This window comes from Carassius gibelio, chromosome A4 (genome assembly GCF_023724105.1).
Source record: "Carassius gibelio isolate Cgi1373 ecotype wild population from Czech Republic chromosome A4, carGib1.2-hapl.c, whole genome shotgun sequence".
Lineage (NCBI taxonomy): Eukaryota > Metazoa > Chordata > Actinopteri > Cypriniformes > Cyprinidae > Carassius > Carassius gibelio.
In genome coordinates, this window is record NC_068374.1 from 30,628,699 (window position 1) to 30,646,956 (window position 18,258).

General features: G+C 35.9%; 1 protein-coding gene across 8 annotated transcripts in view; it reads right to left on the bottom strand.

The window, feature by feature from the left end:
- Positions 1-14,211, bottom strand: part of LOC127976648 (myotubularin-related protein 5) — a 50,504-nt gene extending 36,293 nt beyond the window's left edge. For 5 of the 8 annotated variants that reach the window (XM_052581290.1, XM_052581267.1, XM_052581284.1 and 2 more), the window contains exon 1: positions 13,972-14,210. In XM_052581290.1, the coding sequence (XP_052437250.1) occupies positions 13,972-14,026 (55 nt within the window). In that variant the 5' untranslated portion in view covers positions 14,027-14,210. Of the gene's footprint in view, positions 1-13,971 lie in introns of all 8 variants that reach the window. The other 3 variants (XM_052581251.1, XM_052581243.1, XM_052581236.1) reach the window with 1 other exon arrangement.
- Positions 14,212-18,258: the final 4,047 nt, after the last annotated feature.

The following is an 18,258-nucleotide window of genomic DNA, read 5'->3' on the forward strand; positions in this document are numbered from 1 at the left end:
CTGCCGGGACCTGAGAGGCCACAGTTAAGCGTGTCAGGCAGTACAACACAAGCTAGGTGGGCAGAAACAGGAAGTTGTCAACCACCATCTATAGCAGTGGTTCTCAACTGTTAGGTCGTAACCCAAAAATAATTGTGTCTCTAATAAAAAAAGTTTAAATGGAAAGAAGAATGTAAAGAAAGCTACATGTAAATAATAAACAGAGACTTAACATATATGACTAAAAATACTGATTTATAAAAATAAATAATTAAGAGCATGAAGTGTTATTTGTCAATACATACCTTTTAAATTATTGTATCAAAATAGCCCTAAAAGCTTAAATGACGGAAATTAGTTTTACGAAGACTAACCTGTCAAACATGACATTTGAATTGCAATATATTTAATTATATAATTATATGCATCATCCACTTTGTTGTATTTGATAATAATACAGGAAATATTGTGAAATATTACTACAATTTAAAATAACTGTTGTTTTAAGAGATTTTAGAATGGAGTTTACTCCTATGATGCAATGCAAAGCTGAATTTTCAGCATCATTACTTCTGGTCTTCAGTGTCACATGATCCTTCGTATTACTGTTAATGTAGAAAATAGTTGCAATGTTTAATATTTTTGCAGCATTTTATATTTAGTTTAGGTGAACATCATAAGATTTGAAAGTAGGGATTATCCGCGAGCCGGTTGAAAATCGATTCAAATCGGTTGAGATGCTAATAAATCCCGATACAGTTGGAGTAGGAGTTTATCAATGCATCTCTTACGTAGGGCTGGATGATTAATTTGAAAAGTAATCGAAACCAAAATTCAGAACCTCTAACTGACTTAATTTTCTCATTTCGGTTATTTCGTTTTTTTAATCCTGTGAATATTTCCCCCTAAAAAACATACTACCGCGTTTGTAGCCACATGACTCTGCCCCGTCCAGTCAGTGGCATAAAAGCAAAACACGGAGGTGACACATAGTGATGGAGTGCGAGAGGTGAGCCTTGCGTCTTCACCAAACTTTGTCAGTTGTATTTGTTATATGGTTTGGACATTCAAGCGATTAGACGATCGGATGTGTATTATTATATCGAGCTCCCATGTTCGCGCAGCTGCATTGTGGCATGAACACTCATATAAACAGCTGTGAAGATCGCGCACACAGAGGAACGCAAAAACTAGTTGTCAGCGCTGTTCTGTGATTTATTACTGAAGTAGCTTGGAATCTCAAAACTTATTATAGCATATTTTTCTACTTTTGAAGGCTATTTACAACCCACAGCTTCACAATAATATAGAGACAGTATGACTAATTCACACACGCAATCACTCGTACTGGTACTGTGCTAATTTATCTTTATCTGATCTTTATTTAACTCTTACACCGAGCAATAATCTATAAGAAATGTTACGAACATAGATAAAATAACTGCTGATAGTGAGCTATGATGTCAGATCGCGCTTTTAATAGGAAAAAATATCCCACCTATACTAGTTGATCTCAACCGTCTGGCTGAGGCCCTGTCTAAAAAGACGCTCATGACAGTTGACAGAATGCTGCTGCGTGTCGTCATGAAAGCGTATCATTTTCACGCGTTATTAAGCCTTGCCACTTGCCAATTTAACCATTCAAAAGACTTTAAAAGCATTCAAACACAAGACGCGGAAAAGCTGAACTGAGCAGCTGGTTACTCGCAATGTGCTCGGTGCACTTACAAACTTGAAAAAACTTAAACACTGTGTAAATAGCACAAACAAATAAACAGAACGAACATTCAAATTAAACACTTTCAAACAGGGCCCACTGGTACAACCTGTACTGGGGCCCTGCTAACCCCAGCTATGGTCCTGCTTACAGTACAAACCTTATCAGTGAACTATGAGGGCAAAAAAAAACTAAACAGAAACAAAATAATCGTTCATTAATCGTAATCGAGGTAAAATGTTCAATTAATCGAGGTTCAGTGTTTCTGCTGTTTCGTTCTGATATGTTTTATGTAGTATAGTGTCACAAAACCAATGTCAGACCATCCTTACTTCAAATGCTTCAAATGTAAAAAAAAAAAAAAAAGAAATGGCTCAATTCACCTTATACTACTTCAGACCCAAATTCTTGGTGATGGTCATTCAGGGCGGACTTGCACTGAGAGCATTGCATCTGCCAAAATGTTGCTCTGGGATACCGTGAGTGCAGTTTTCTTTTCTTTCTTTGCAGAAAAGCTCTTCAATAAACTCACATCCTTCCTGCATGCCAGCAACCACCCGTCCCACAACCGCATTCAGCCCTGGCTGCTTTTTCAATAGAGGAAATACTCGAGGGCTCAAGACAATTTACACACTTTATTTTAGAGAGAGCACTAGTTTTTTACAAAAAACAACACCTCATTACTTCTAGAAATACAAAGTGGCTTTCTGGTGTTGTTCAAAATGGGGGAGGAAGCATTGTTTTATGAACCACAACATTTTAGATTTGCTTTCTTAGCGACAATGTCAGAGACGCGTGAAACCATGGTGCACCTCGTGTCTGAGTTCTATGCAAAGATCTGCGGTTTCGATATTTTAAGTCAGGCACTTTGGTTTTCAATGGACAAGTACTGGTCTTTCCAAAAACTCTTTTAAAGAGCTTATGGGCTTCAAATTAATGTCACAGCATGAGACATAAATCGAGTTTTATTTAAATTACAGATTAACACTCTCACACACACTGACACAGAGGCATTAACCGCTGTGTTAACAACGATTAAGGCTGGGAGAGAAACATCGCAATGATTTTAAAGAGCTTTTATTTGGCCATTTCCTAAATGCGACATCAGTAGACTAGCTTCCACCTTGCCACCCTCACTCTCATGTGACAGACAACTATGAGAGTGTTAAGCCTGAATCAGTTCAGAGTTCCTTGTCCACATAAGTTTGGCAGTTTTTATGTATTAAGCTCTTTTAGTAAATGTTGGTAAACACTCTGATTTGCTGTTATTTATAAATGTAATCAAAATGAAATGCATTATTATTAATACACATTATTCTTATGTTTATTACTGAGAAGTAGTTTAGGAACACAAACGTTTAATTATTTTTAACACAGTTTCTAAGGTATTTTATCTTTTTTAATTTTATTGCAAGAATGGCTATGTGGTCAAAATGATGAAAAAATAATTAAATAATTCAATTAAATAATAATAAATAAATAAATAAATATTGCCAAAATGCAAACACATACTGCATATTTTTAGCCAAGCCCTAACATGAACATGCATATTATATATATATATATATATATATATATATATATATATATATATATATATATATATATATATATATATATATATATATGGTATTATTATATTATTATCATCTTATCATTACTATTACATGTTCATTATTGTTTTATTGTAGAAACATTTATATCAAACACATCAAACATTTAAGGTTTATTTTTTACATTTAATTAATTTTATTATTTAATTATTTTTAAGGTTTTTACTGTATTTTACCTTATTAAACGGCACTGAATTTGAATTTCCTAAATTTACTTAATAAAAAATAATGGATAAAAAAATTAAATAAGAAAATACTTATAATATTTGTTTTAAAACTTGTATATATCCTTGTTTTGGCTTGTCTCAAAAAATGCAATATTTGTTAACGTTTTGTCAATATTTAATGTTAAATATCATTGTTGTGTTTTTTAAAAAGTGTGGAAAACAAACCTTCAATTATTTCTAAAAAATGTTTTTACTGTAGTTTGTCTTATTTTATTGCATTAAATATTCTGAATGTAGTATGCAACAAAGGCTGATTGGTCAAAATAATGGATAAATAATTAAAATTTGAATTAAATATTTTAAACCGTCCAAATGCTAACATGGGTAGGCACACGTTTTCTCTAGTTATTTTACAGACACCGCTTCTCTCTCACACACTTTAATGTATTTAACTAACCTCCACCGAACATCTACTAAGAGATAAGCAGGTATGCTTTAGGTACCCTGTACACCTAGTTGTATCAATAATTAAACATTGCAAAAGACTAAAGCTCAGCCTGTGACAGATATCCTGCACAAAATGCGAAAAGCAAACTAAAAGAGCACACTTGGACTCTTTTGCTTACATAACACTGGCGTCATTAGTTAGGCATTCCACCTCAGTAAATTCCAAGCCTTCCCACACGGTTTGGAAATCATATAGGAAGTAGTAGTGAAATTAGCATCAGGGTTCGTCAGTTCCGCTCTACCATGGCTAGGAGAGAGTTAGCCATTAGACCAGAGGCTGGGAACGGTGTTTAAATCGAGTAAACAGATTATTAGATAGTTAAATACAGTTTAAAATATAGTTACCCTGAAATTAAATTAATCATATCAGAATTTTGGTCACACTGTCCACCCTGATGTTGCATAATACACAGAGTTTCAAAAGTACAGCCACAAAACGGTATACATGCTAACTTGAGACTAGTGACAACACTAGTTATGCAAAGTTTTCCACAATTTTGACCGCGTTGCTTGAAATGTGTTGCCCCATAGACTTCCACTGCAAGCGCCTAACATGTTTTCAACTTAACTGAAATTAGTGTGTGTGTGTGTGTGTGTGTGTGTTTGGGTGAACTATCCCTCTAATGAAATAAACTACAATTAATAATATTGCATTTATTCTTATTGTTATTAAAAACTAAATTATAACACTGACATAAATAATATTGTTGTTGTTATTGTTAATGATAATATACTAAAAAAATTAATTATAATAAAATTACTATCATCATAGTTATTACTAATATTATTTTTTGTTTAAATAACCAAACAAACAAATAACGAAACAAATACAGTTGTATAGAGTACTGTGCAAAAGTCTTAGGCCACTAGTATTTACTACACTACAGCAAAACATAGAAATATCTGATTTTTTTGTTGGTGAAAATATATATATATATGTGTGTGTGTGTGTGTGTGTGTGTGTGGACCAAAATAACCTATGATGAGGGGAAACCCCCTAAAAGAGACCCTGAAAATCCTACTAGCCACATGAAAGCAATAATCCTCACTTACACCAAGCCATACAACTAGCTCAGGTTTTCTTCAAATGTTTTTTTTTTTACTTTCACCTACGGACCAATCAGCTTCACCCAACTCTCTATCAATCAGGTCATGGTGGGTTGCAGCTGAAACCAAGATTAAGACAGAAAGAGTGAGACACCAGACTATAATTCACTCCTCCATGTCTGATTCCAAACTGACACAATGCCAAAGACCACTGAATATAATCTGGGGAGTCACCAATGAAGAAAAATAGAGGATATAGAAGAATTACTTCCCGCAAACCCCATAGGCATATGGAGAACAAGATCTTCAGTCTCCACCCCGAGGGGTTTGGGAGGGGAGAGGGCTGCATTCCCAAAATACCAGGGAAGACCATGAAAGGTTTTCAGCCACAGAGAGATGGCTCCCCCTTCCCGCCCTGACCCCTGCGTCCCTCCAGAAGAGACTGTGCATTGACCCACAAGACCTCTGGATATGAAGCATACAACAGCTATAATACAGCTATTAACCAGATCTAAGTATCTTGTGTGCGTGCATGTGTGAGAAGTAAAAGCCAGGACTGAACAGTAAGGATTTGTCTGATGTCGGGTCCATAGGTCAGATTTTCACATGCCATGCTACAATTTTTTATTTTTTTTGCAATGTATTGTCACATGATCTAGAAATAACATGTGCATTTTTATTATACATATTAATTATAGCCTACTATTCAAATGTTTGGGGTCTATAAAAGTTTTTAATGTTTTTAAGGATGCCTTTTTAAAATAAAATGTAGTAAAAATGTTAATATTTAGAGATGCATCGATTGATCGGCATCGGACGGATTTCCTCATGATTGGCCCGGATCAATGACCGGCCAATCAGTTTAACTTCTTTCCGATTTCAAGCAGATCCGTTGTGTTGCCAGCGGCATAGGCAACACGTCAGGCATGCAATGCGTTCTCACTTTCTTCTATCTGATGACCCCTTCTCTCTATCACATACATACGTCTCATTCGCTCTGGTTTGTAGTCATTCCCAGAGGTTTTGTGCTTACACCAAATGCACGCGCACCACCACTGATCTATATTAGTGAAGCGTCACAAGTCAGCCCACGCTCAGTCTCAAAAAGCTTGTGAGCCACAAATACCAAAATGAGTGCGCTAAAGTGTTCAAATACATAGAAAATTATGTCAAAATGCTCATCTTGGCGAGTATCCAGTTAAATACAGTCAGTTTTGGAACGTTAAAAAGTTGAGAAAGAGAACATGTGTTGTATAACAGTATACTGGGTCCATTGATAAACTCTTAAAGGGAGCGCAGTCCAATATACCTGCTGCTGTCTGTCACGTTGATCAAAGAACAAAAGACAAAGAAAACCGCTGTCTGTTCTTGACCAAATATATTTGATAACTTTAAGGGTAAGCATTAATTTGTATTAAATTTTTACAATGAAGACTACAGAAATTAATTTAGATTTTTTTTAATTACTTTAATTTCTGTAGTATTTCTTACCTGAATAAAAACGTACTTAATCTGAAAAACTTTGTTTCATAGCTCTCTCTTTTCTATTGCATTTGTTTGTGCTGTTGTTTGCAAAAAAAAAAAAAAAAAAAAATTTATGAATGACTTTTACTTGTGTTTTTTATGAAAATAAACTTTGCATTAAAGAAAAGTAGATTTTTGTATATGCTGTCAAAATCGGAAACTGTAAAAATCATGTGCATGAGGTTGTGAACTATTTTTATAATTTAAAATAACTGTTCTTTTTTCATTTAAATTGCAGTTCATTCCTGCGATGGCAAAGCTGAATTTTCAGCATCATTCCTCCAGTCTTCAGTGTTGCATGATTTTTCAGAAATCCTTGTAATATGCTGATTTGGTGCTCAACATTTTTTCTTATTATTATGAATGTTTAAAATAGTTCTGTATATTTTTTTAGAAATCAGAAACATTTTTCAGGCACATTTTCTATGATATATACAAAGCTCAAAAGAACAGCACTTAGGCTTTTTGAAAAAAAATATTAAAGATGCATTAAATTGACCTAATTTGGTCAATTTAATGCATTTTACTTAATTATAAAAAAATAAAAATAAAAATAATAATAATTATATATATATATATATATATATATATATATATATATATATATATATAACATACAAAATTACATATTTAAATATTTATGTAAATAAATAAATATTTATGAAGTTTATATTTTATATTTATGAAGTTTATAACTGAAATACAATTCTTTATTTAATCAAAAATCAAGTTTTTAAATTTGCAATAAAAAAAGAGAAAATTATTTACTGGTCTACAAATTTTTTTCATCTTGCATATTCAGTGTTACTAAATACATAGTATAAAACGTCACTAAAAGTACCAAAATAATAATAATTTAAATTATAGACATATAAATGTAACTATGAATAAAATTCAAATAAAACACATTCTTCTAGGAAAACAATGGTATGAAATGCTGTACATTAATTAAATACGCACGTTCATACTATTGGTAATCATACTTCAAAGACAATCACTCTCACAAAATTCTTCAACTCAATAAGCCATATAACATATATAACTTTGGTGACAGCTTTAAACTGCAACTAAAGTTTAAAAAATATTCAATATAGGCCTAATCACACCAAACTAAATATTTGGGTTTGCAAGTACATAGGCCTGTCGAGATAGTCGATAAATCAATTAATCACACAATAAAAAAATTAGCTTGATAATTTTTTCGGCCGCGATGATTTTTTTTCTCAATTTTTATTTAACATTTTTAACTTGTCATGATGTGGGGTTAGTCTGGAGCGCAGCCTGTAGACAGCCAACGGTAGAAAACACTCTCTCCGATGCCACAGATGTCCCGGGAATAAAGAGATAACGTCTCGCTAGAGTGACCAGCTTTGGGAAACGCCTTTCATTTACTTGAGGATGTTTGCGACTCAAGTGATACAGCATTGTACTTGCACTACTGCTTTATTTTAATACCGCATAGCATATTTTGCAAGTAACTTCGTTGCCCTTTCTCTCGAAATGGGCCTACATTTCGCTCGCTTCCTTTGGCTTGCTCAGCTAAATATGTCTGTAGGCGTGTAGTTGCGTGTGTCAACGCGCCCAGTGAGTTCACACACACACAGGCGCACCCTTCTTTCCAAAGCGCTCGGGCAGTTGCGCTCCTGAGGCGTCTGTCGTTGCTAAGCATCCATCAGCTGCGATCTCTGTTACAACAAGGACATTTCAGTAATGGATTTCCACCATCGAAAAGCTACAAGATTTATTTACGAAGAAAAGTAAAAAACTCTGCAGTGTTTGGGTGCACCTAATTTAAAGGAAGCTGATTGAGTTGGATCTTTTTTCACATGAGCTGGTGCGCTTGCATCATTCTGAACAGCTGAGATGTTTTTAACTAGATGTGGTGCGGACGCGCCTGGAAAAAATGAGCACGTTGCGAGCGCGACGCTTCCATTATGAGCGCGCATACCACATTTGAAATAACGAACTTGATCACATAAAAAGCCGTGATATCTGAACGGCCCCTTCATTGTTCAAAACGTTTACTTTCGATTAACAGTTAAACGGTCAATATGAGCATCCCGAACTGGCATATAAACATGATATTACATACAAAATTAATCAATTTTGAGCCACACAAAGTCACCATGTTGTGGTATTTCTTGCTCTGAATCTGCCATAAAATAAAATAAAAGTTTATTGATCTTTGAAAAGGTGTACCTGCGTTATTATGCCATTATCATTATATTAGTTGAAACTGTCCTTAGAACGACAATATTATCGTTTATCGCGATAATTGCTTGGACAATTTATCGTCCAGCAAAATTTGTAATCGTGACAGCCCTACAAGCACATGTAGAAGATTAACAAATAAAAGATGACAATACAGCACTGGCCCAAAGAGGTACGTGACAGTTCAATCAACTGACCCGAAACTCTCTCACACTGACCCTGGGACATCAGCCCAACAGATTCATGTGAGTTCACCACAATCATACTGAAACTTAACGACAAGGAGTTTCAAATGTATACTTGATTTTGTCTATACAGTGTGTGACTGTGCATATGCATACACTCAAATGCATGGAAACTCTTTCAAAGACAAAAAGAGATGGAAAGTGTGTGTGTCTCCCAGAATGAGGGCAATCTCCATTGGCCTCTAGCCCCTCAACTCCCACATGAATGAGAAGTATTCATCCACCAGCTGGCCGTCAGAGCTTTGCGGCCATACGCTGCAGGCATGGGGACCAGGCTTCTGTATCCACGGCCCCAGCCACCCTTTCCTTGGCACAGAGCTGTTTATAGTCCAGCCAGATGACCAGAAATGGGGAGTCATGGTAACATAGAACGGCCAGAGCATCACACCATGGCCCCCTTCAGCTTTATTCTTCCTCATGAATAAGAATCTGTATTCGACTGTTGAATATTTCTAGACGTCCGCCTGAGTCTGTGCGTTTATCTAAGGCAGACAGAGAGCTGATCAGTTAAAGGCGGGGCGCTGTGGGTAAGCCACCCCTTTATAAAAAAATTTTTTTTTTTTAAAGCATCAAACTTTGCCATGATTTGCCTCATCCTGTACTATAAGTGGCCATTGATTTGGGATGGAAATCAAAGAATTTAACGATTCCAGGAATTACAACAGTTCATGGTTCCATTAATGATTCTTTTGGTAGAATCCTGGAAAAAGTATTATAGAACAAATATTAACCAGCACAATTGTTTTCAACATTGATAATAAAACAGCATATTAAAATGATCCCTGAAGGATCAAGTGACACTGGAGTAATGGCTGTTGAAAACTCACATTTTAATCCCAGGAATACATTATATTTTACAAGTAAATTTAAATAGAAAACCGTTATTTTAAATTGCAGTAATATTTCACAATATTACATTTTTTTTCTATATTTTTGATCAAATAAATGCAGTGTTGATGAGCATAAGAGACTTTTTCTTAAAAAATGTTCCCCAACTTTTGATTCAAAGTGTATGTATAGTATATACATAAATGTGACCCTGAACCAGTCTTAAGTGGCAATTTTTGGAAATTTAGATTTTATTCATTATCCGAAAGCTGAATAAATAACATTTTCATCAATGTATGGTTTATTAGGAATGGACAATATTTGGGCGAGATACAACTATTGAAATTAATATCTGGAATCTGAGGGTGCAAAAATATCTAAATACTGAGAGAATCACCTTTAAAGTTGTCCAAATTAATTCTTAATGCATAAAACGTTTTGATATATTTACAGTAGGGCATTTACAAAATATCTTAATGGAACATGATCTTTACTTAATATCTTAATGATTTTTGGCATAAAAACTAAATAAATCGATAATCTTGACCCATACAATGTTTTTTTGGCTATTGCTAAAAATATACCCCAGCAACTTAAGACTGGTTTTGTGCTCCAGGGTCACATATATAAGATACATGTATATAAACCATGTGTGTAGTTTTTCCAAAAATAATCAACACCAGTTGCATTATATACTTTAGATTCACACAGACAAAAAAATAGATTACTACACATCATTTAGTTCCCATGCAGACAAACATTTTTAACAAACTCCCAGCAGCACGCAAGGGTTAACCAAGAAAACAGACTGGGAGAGACAACGCTCACGATGAGTGTGCAACAGAACAAACGCTCTCCTCTTTTGTTTAGGGCCTCTCTGTTTTCAACCGGGCTCCTCCCAAGAAAAAGCATCAAGAGAGAGTGAGAGAAAGAGGCGTGAGAGGGAGAGAAGCCGGGGGTGCGAGCTGTATGGCGAACCCCAAAAGACATTTCTATGGATGTCCACTTCTAGCGGGACCCACCCAAAACTCTGGAGCTCCATTTTCTCACTCTGCAATGCTGAGGACAATCTGGATTCTAACTCAATCGTGTCTTCTCCCTAGAGCCTCAACTCCCATTTCCTGTTTTTAAACCGAAAGCTCTTCGGCCAGAGAATCCTATTCAACCCCGTCCTCCTCGCAGAATCTGGAAATCAAGCGGACAAGTGGTATAGCACAGTTTTACAACAGACGCTGAGCGACTCCACCCTGACAGCTCACTGCCCTCCAGTGATGTAGCCATTCTGGCTCAAGAATGGTGATTTAGGGATGGAAGAATATCTGGCACTGTGGGCTATACGAATGCTGGAGACTTAGACAAAGGGCCTGAGATGGGGACATGACCCGTGGGTCAGCTGGACATGTTCTACACTGGTAAACAAAACTGAGTGAGGTTATCTCATTTAAGAGCTCCAGCCCTCTGGGTGTTAAGTAGGTACTACTTCAAGAGCGCTTCATAAAAATCCTTTGGAACACGTTCAAGCTCACATTCACGACATGGTTTCAGAGATATGTCACCACTGAGATACATGCGTCATAGAGAGCTAAATATAACAGGACTTAAAGGGACAGTTTACCCAAAATTTTTGAAAGGGGTCTACTTTTTGTCCATACAATTAAAGTCAACAGGGTTATTCCAACCCCCCAAAAAAGTGTTTTTATCAATAATACAGGTTCTGTCATCATTTACAACCTCATGTTGTTTCAAAATAATCTGAACACTATAAAAGTCAATGGGTTCCAAAGGGGTTGTTTTAGTCAAGATAGATGCCATATAAAATTTTATCTTGGATGAATATGAGCCTGTGAGGGACAGACTTACAGTCTTAACACACTGTATAGCGGTCCTAGATTGTGTAATTTTCATGAGGTTTTTGTCTACTAAAAGTTTTTTCATAAAGACTTGTCATCAGTTGAACAATCGTAATGTGGTTATAATGTATGCTGTAAAAGCATAAACCCTAACTTACTTTTTTTATATATCTTATTTGGGTTCCACAGAACAAGGTCATAGATGTTTGAATGAACCATCAATTTAAGCTTACTTTTTGCCCCTTTAATGTGAGTAAAACAAATATCAGACAGCAAATTGTGAGAAAAAGAAGAAACACAATCATGTCGCAAACCAAACTCAAACTCAAATTTCCCTTATAAGCACCAAGGCTTAGCATATCAGAGCATGTTTCCTAACTGCTAGACATTGTTTAACATGAAAAATCTCAACTTGTGAGATGTACAGATGTCAAGTGTCGAGAGAGCAACGTGTAGCAGCACTTTAACTTGCCAAGTCTTCAGAGATACAGTATGACTTATCATGAACGTGATGTCAACCGCTTCCACAACATCACATGACTGTGATGTCACAGGTCTGCCTATGAAACAGCTCAAAGAAGTCTTTTCAGATTGATTTAGGTTGCTATTTTGCATTGCATGCCACAACATGAGCAGTTGCTGTATCTGAATGCTATTTTTGAGTTCAATAGCCTTTAGGAGAGCTCTTTTTTTCCCAACACACCTTTACTGTACTTGACAGTCTGCTTACCAGATGCTGAAATGCAGCAGCAGGCTAGAAACAGGAAAAGAAGACATTCTGCAGAGCATGCAGCCTTTCAACATCCTGCCAGACTACACGTATGGCCACATAAGAATAGCTACATCTCACGGGTAGCAGAAGCAAAGAACTTTCTGCACAACAAACAACTCTGAAGTGGACCACTGCACAAAACATTCAATTTAAAATGCATAACCATCTCATGAGTCCCTGATAGTGTAAAAAAATGGACTCGCCATGTTTTTTGTGTGCCTCATAAATAAAGAATAAGACATGCATGGAGGCAGCTCTCTAAATAAAGGTTTCAAAGGTTTGACGCAAGTTTCCAGCATCTTGCTTTCTTTCAGATGAGAGTTGGTAAATTATGCATGCTCACTGGGACCATTATATGGGAAGAATCTAGGCCACTCACCAAAACACTCAACCTCCTGATAACAAAACTAAGAACAGGATTTTACCGATACTAAAACCTCACTAAATACATTGAAATATAAAAATACTAACAAAGGGAAAATAGGTTGCACTTACATAAAAAGTGGAAAAAATGTTTTTTGTTCTAAATATTTTTTTAAGCACTGATGATTGATTGTGACTCATGATGTCACTTCAAATGATGCAAAATAAATTCTATTTGGGTCTATTTTTTATACACAAAAACTTATCAAAATAGGTCTAACTTCAGATGACTTACGATGTGAACCACAAACCACATGGACCATTTCATGATGCTTTTATTGTGAGTTCAGTTTGACATTTTCAGTCACTATTCACTGCCATTGCACAGTTCAACCATGGCATTGTCTGAAACGTCTCTTTGCGTGTTTTGCAAAACAATTTAAGTCATACAAGTTCAGAAGACAAAGTCCTGACCAAATTTCAACTTTACACGAAAATGTGTCCCTGCATGCTGCAGGTTGAAGCACCGTTACACTTAAAAAACAAAAATAAAAAGCTAACCAAGACAGCATTTTGTGTATCACGGGTGGTCGAATTTGCTGTCTAGGTGGGGTTTAGACACAACCAAAAGTGTCTGTGCCATTGTGCATGCTATTGAGGTATGTTGACATGTCATAGGGATGAGCTTTTGCGTTCTATTCAACTCTACAGACTTATATGGGACAATATTAAAGACTGTGACGTGACAATCACTGGTGGCAAAGGTTATAATGATAAATCCCTATTAGAGCAGTCACACCCTGGCAAAACAACAAAACAGTACCCGCTGGCAAACCTCTTATCAGCCTTAACGCAATCATTTAAAGACGGGTCCAAGTCGAACGCACACGCTTCGTGCAATTTCTTTAGCTTCGGCTACCGAGTTCGGGACTAGAGATCGATAGGCCTGGGACATCCGCGGCTGATAGTAGCTCGCCAATCCCGGGCCGGAATCAGCTGTGTCGGGGCTGCGTCTTTCTTCCTCCGCGTTCTGGTGTGTTTACCGTGAATAAACCGCGACTAATACACTCCAATCTAACAGATCAGGAGGAGGAGGGGAAGAGGAGGAGGAGGAAGAATCGCTTGCTGTGTCTCTCTCTCTCTCTTACCTCTCTTGTCGAGATCGTATCCGACTACCACGAAGTAATCGGCGAGCCTGGTCATCTTATCGAGATCACGGGGACAGGCCTCGGGGCTGACTGTAATCTTTCCGCTGAACAAACTATATTCCGATCACATTGTGAAGGCAGCGGCGACAGCAGCATCCCTCCAGCAGCAGCCCGCCGCCATACTGTCGCTGTGAGTGTGCCGTGCCCTGGCCCCTGACAGCGCTCTGCGCATGCGCACTGAACTCAGCGGCGGGTAGGGAGGGGCGCGCAGTCAGGGAATGTTGCGTAGTCATTCATTACAGCTCGAGTACTAGATAACACTAGTGCTAGGCCTATAAATAAAGAAACCTATTAAAAAATGCTACATTCAGATTTTATTAATTTGTAAACGTACCACATACTGTACAATAATATTTTAAAGGATTTTACATTCAAATTCGCATTCCAGTGGCTATTTAACAAGGAAATATAGAGGCCACTTATTCAGAAAAAATTTTAAATTATTTTTTATTTATTTTTTATATATAAGTTGTAAGTATGAAATGCCTTTATAATAATAAAAGGAACATTAATTTAACTATTAAAAAATTTAATAGTGCGAACAAAACATTATCTTGATGCATTAATGTAACATTAACAATGACACCTGTTTTTTATGGACAGCTGTAATAAATAGAGAGATTAATAAGTAAGATGGTGTTTGAGTTTAAATGCATGCAGATGCAAATGGACATGCAAAAATACACAACTCTAATGCACTTTTTCTTGTCAAAAACACCCACAGTTTTTCCCTAAGACTAAGCTGAAAAAAAGAAATGTATAATTATTATAGATTTTTATAGATTTTTTTTTCAGACTATAGATGCTCTGTATTTATAAATTCAACTTTTTTAATAAAACATTAAACATGTTTGGAACATTGTTGGAAGTCTATATTTCATCCCAAACAGATGAAATACAAATTTGCATATATAAAGAGGCAATGCATAAATAATTTGCATATAAAAGCTTTTGTTATTGTTATTTGTCTTGTTCTGTTGCATGCAATGACTGGAAGACATGCAGAAAATACACAGATGCTTTCCAGATGTATTTGAATTGATCTAATGCACTTTTTTTTATTTGACAAAACAATAATCATAAAATCATGTGTAATGATTTATGGACTTCACTCAAGTGCTTTGTGAACTGTTTACAGAAATGTTTATCTAAAGCAAAAGGTCGACTGAACCCTCATCACTGCCAAAAATATCCTGCACAATTTTCTTCTTAGGTAGCCGTACAGACGATAGAGACCCTTCAGTCTCCTACCTTTCATCTCAAGCCCCCTAAACAAGTGTAATTATCTCAGCTGTCATTGCTTAGGTAACAAAATTGCACTGATTCCATGAGCACGTGGATTTTGCTATAAAGAGTCAGTGTTTGAAGGGTTGCTGCATAAATGTCAGTTACGAGTCTCATCACAGAGGAAAAAGCTGAAAAGGCCTACCGGATAACATACCCCTCTGAGGCCTGTGTCCTTGTCTGTCAGCATCGACACGCCTCCAAAAGAATTCCAACACTTCCTGTGTAAAGTCCTTTGACCCAAAGTACTTATCTCACCAGAATTAAAAACAATCACAGCCATTTTATAGGCCTACTGTCAGCCTGTCATCGACTCTCAATTTAGCTGAACGTTCAAGGGAAAAACAAACGCTGTCCAATCGACTGTGTAAATGAATATCTATGGCAAGCATCCCAGATAGTTGCACTGTGGGAAATTTGAGGTTGTTATTTATCCAACCTGAATGCCTTGAAAACATATGTAACTCAATATCGCAAAAGATTTCTATAGGAATTCAAAAAAAGGTGTATTTTCTCATTACAGAAGCTGAGTAATTATATTCTTCTGAAACTGAAAAGTGACAAGTGAGAAGATGACAGGAAGTGTCGTGGGCTGTGCTTTGGTCGCAGCCATGTGACAGGAAGGGCAAATATGTAGACAAGGTAGTGCTCTGTCTGTGTGTGTAGAAGTGCCTGGGCCAGGGTTGCCAGATTTTCACAACTAAACTGGCAGGGTTCTCCTGGTTAAATTCACATCGCAGGGGCTAAAAATCCTGTTACTGGAGTTTTTTCAGCCTGGGGACATGACAAACAACATGCAGCAAAAGTGTTAAAGTAGCCCAGTTCAGACCTGGTAACACTGGTCTGGGCCTCCATTGCATGACATGTAGCCTATTGGGAGAAGTAGAGCTGTTCGGCCGGATTTGTATGTCATGTGACATCCTGTCAACAAACCAATAGACAGGAAGAGGTCTCTTAGCTCACTGAAAATCATAGGTCATCTCATTACATCCTAATTCCTTATACCACAGTATCTGAGCTGTGAGAAATCCCTAATAAAAAGTAGTGCTGTAAAATGATTAATTGTGATTAATCGCATCCAAAATAAAAATTTGTGTTTATATAATATGTGTGTGTGTACGTGTATATTAATTATCTATAAATAAATACACACATATTCAGCATATATGTAAATATATATATATATATATATATATATATATATATATATAAATGTAACATATTTTTCTTAAAAATATACTTGCATATGTGTGTATTTATATATACATAATAAATATACACAGTCCACACATATATTATATAAAGAAAAACTTTTATTTTGGATGTGATTGATCGTGATTAATCGTTTGACAGCACGATTTTTTAAATTAGTGTTTAAAAGCATATCATTACAATGATGTTTTTTAAAAAAAATCCACACACACATACACATTATCACACGGATTTTAAATGTTGTGTGTATAGTAAATTCAACTCTTTGAGTTTCTTACAATTGTGTTTTGACATCAAACATAAAACTTGAAACATGTTGTTTACAGGAAACATCCTGAATCCACCTGAGACTGAAAGGAAGTGACATTTGACCAAATTTGCATCAAGAAATAGGTAATAACTAAATAGATTTCACATTATTATGTGTATTATTCAGTTGTTTTTTCTTTTATATCCATTTTAATTAAAAAAAAGTTAAAATTTATGTTAAATTGACCCTTATAATCTTTTGTTGAATGCTTATTATATACTTTAAGTATAAAATAAAATGTATACTTATTTTATTTTAAGTTGATATTGACATTTTTATGACTGTTACTACCACCATATTGAATATTGGCAATATTAAACAATCATTCTTATAATTAAGTATTTTGATAAAATGTGGATTGTGCTGCTGATGAGCTTAATTACAATTGAAAGTCTAATAAAAATAATTTAACCAGTATCAGCCAGATCAATCCTGTTCAGTGGCAGGATGGGGATATAACAATGAGTCATGTGAGGATTATGAAATGACAAGATGAAACACATGCGCCGGTTTCTGTGCTGATGAACCAGAATTAATCCATCCTTTATAAACACCAGTTATTTGATCCACTAGCACACAGTCTCATGACTTTGTCTTCATTCACAGAAGGTATTTTTGGAAATATACCTCCATTGTTCCCCTGTAGTCACACCCAAATACAACCGCTCAAAGAGACTGCCATTCCCATACACAGATCCATAGTTAAGTGTAAATACAGGCATAAAGACATACAGGCACACTGGCTCATGGGTAATAGTAACAGAACAGAAACAGAAGCGCCGTAAAACAAACATGTCCTCAACTGTCCATCACAGTGGTGCAAATAAACTTGACTGTGAGCCATAACAAACCAGTTGTGCTCTCAAACTGGACAATGGGCCATCGTAAACATGCAAGGAAAACAAGCTCAGTGGGAACAAGCATGTTTTCAAATTGTATTAAAACAGGAATTTACCATTGGGGGGGGCACTGATATTCCAGCTCAAGGACCGTCAGTGAAGAGGTTTGTTTTTGTGTTTGAAATGTCTAAGACATAATGTTTATGTGCACTTTAAACGCACTAAGAATTTTTCCCTGGGAGATCAAATCCACTATAACTTTCTCTTTTAAACCCCAAAAATCTTTCATTACTTTGATGACCTTTATTCAGTGTAGTTATTGTAATGTTCACTAGGGGGCAGCAAACAAGAGACAACAGGTTACTAATATAGTGCTATCTATCTATCTATCTATCTATCTATCTAGATAACCTAATTTCTACACTTAGTGTGTTGATTTTGTCTTTGGGAAGCCCATGCTCATGTTTGATTTTAAAGAGCGTTCATTCTTTCCATAGAATAAGCCTATTATTTGGGAATTGCATCATACCATTCTCTATTATTCCTAATTAAATTGGTTAATCCTCTAATAATCATATGGCC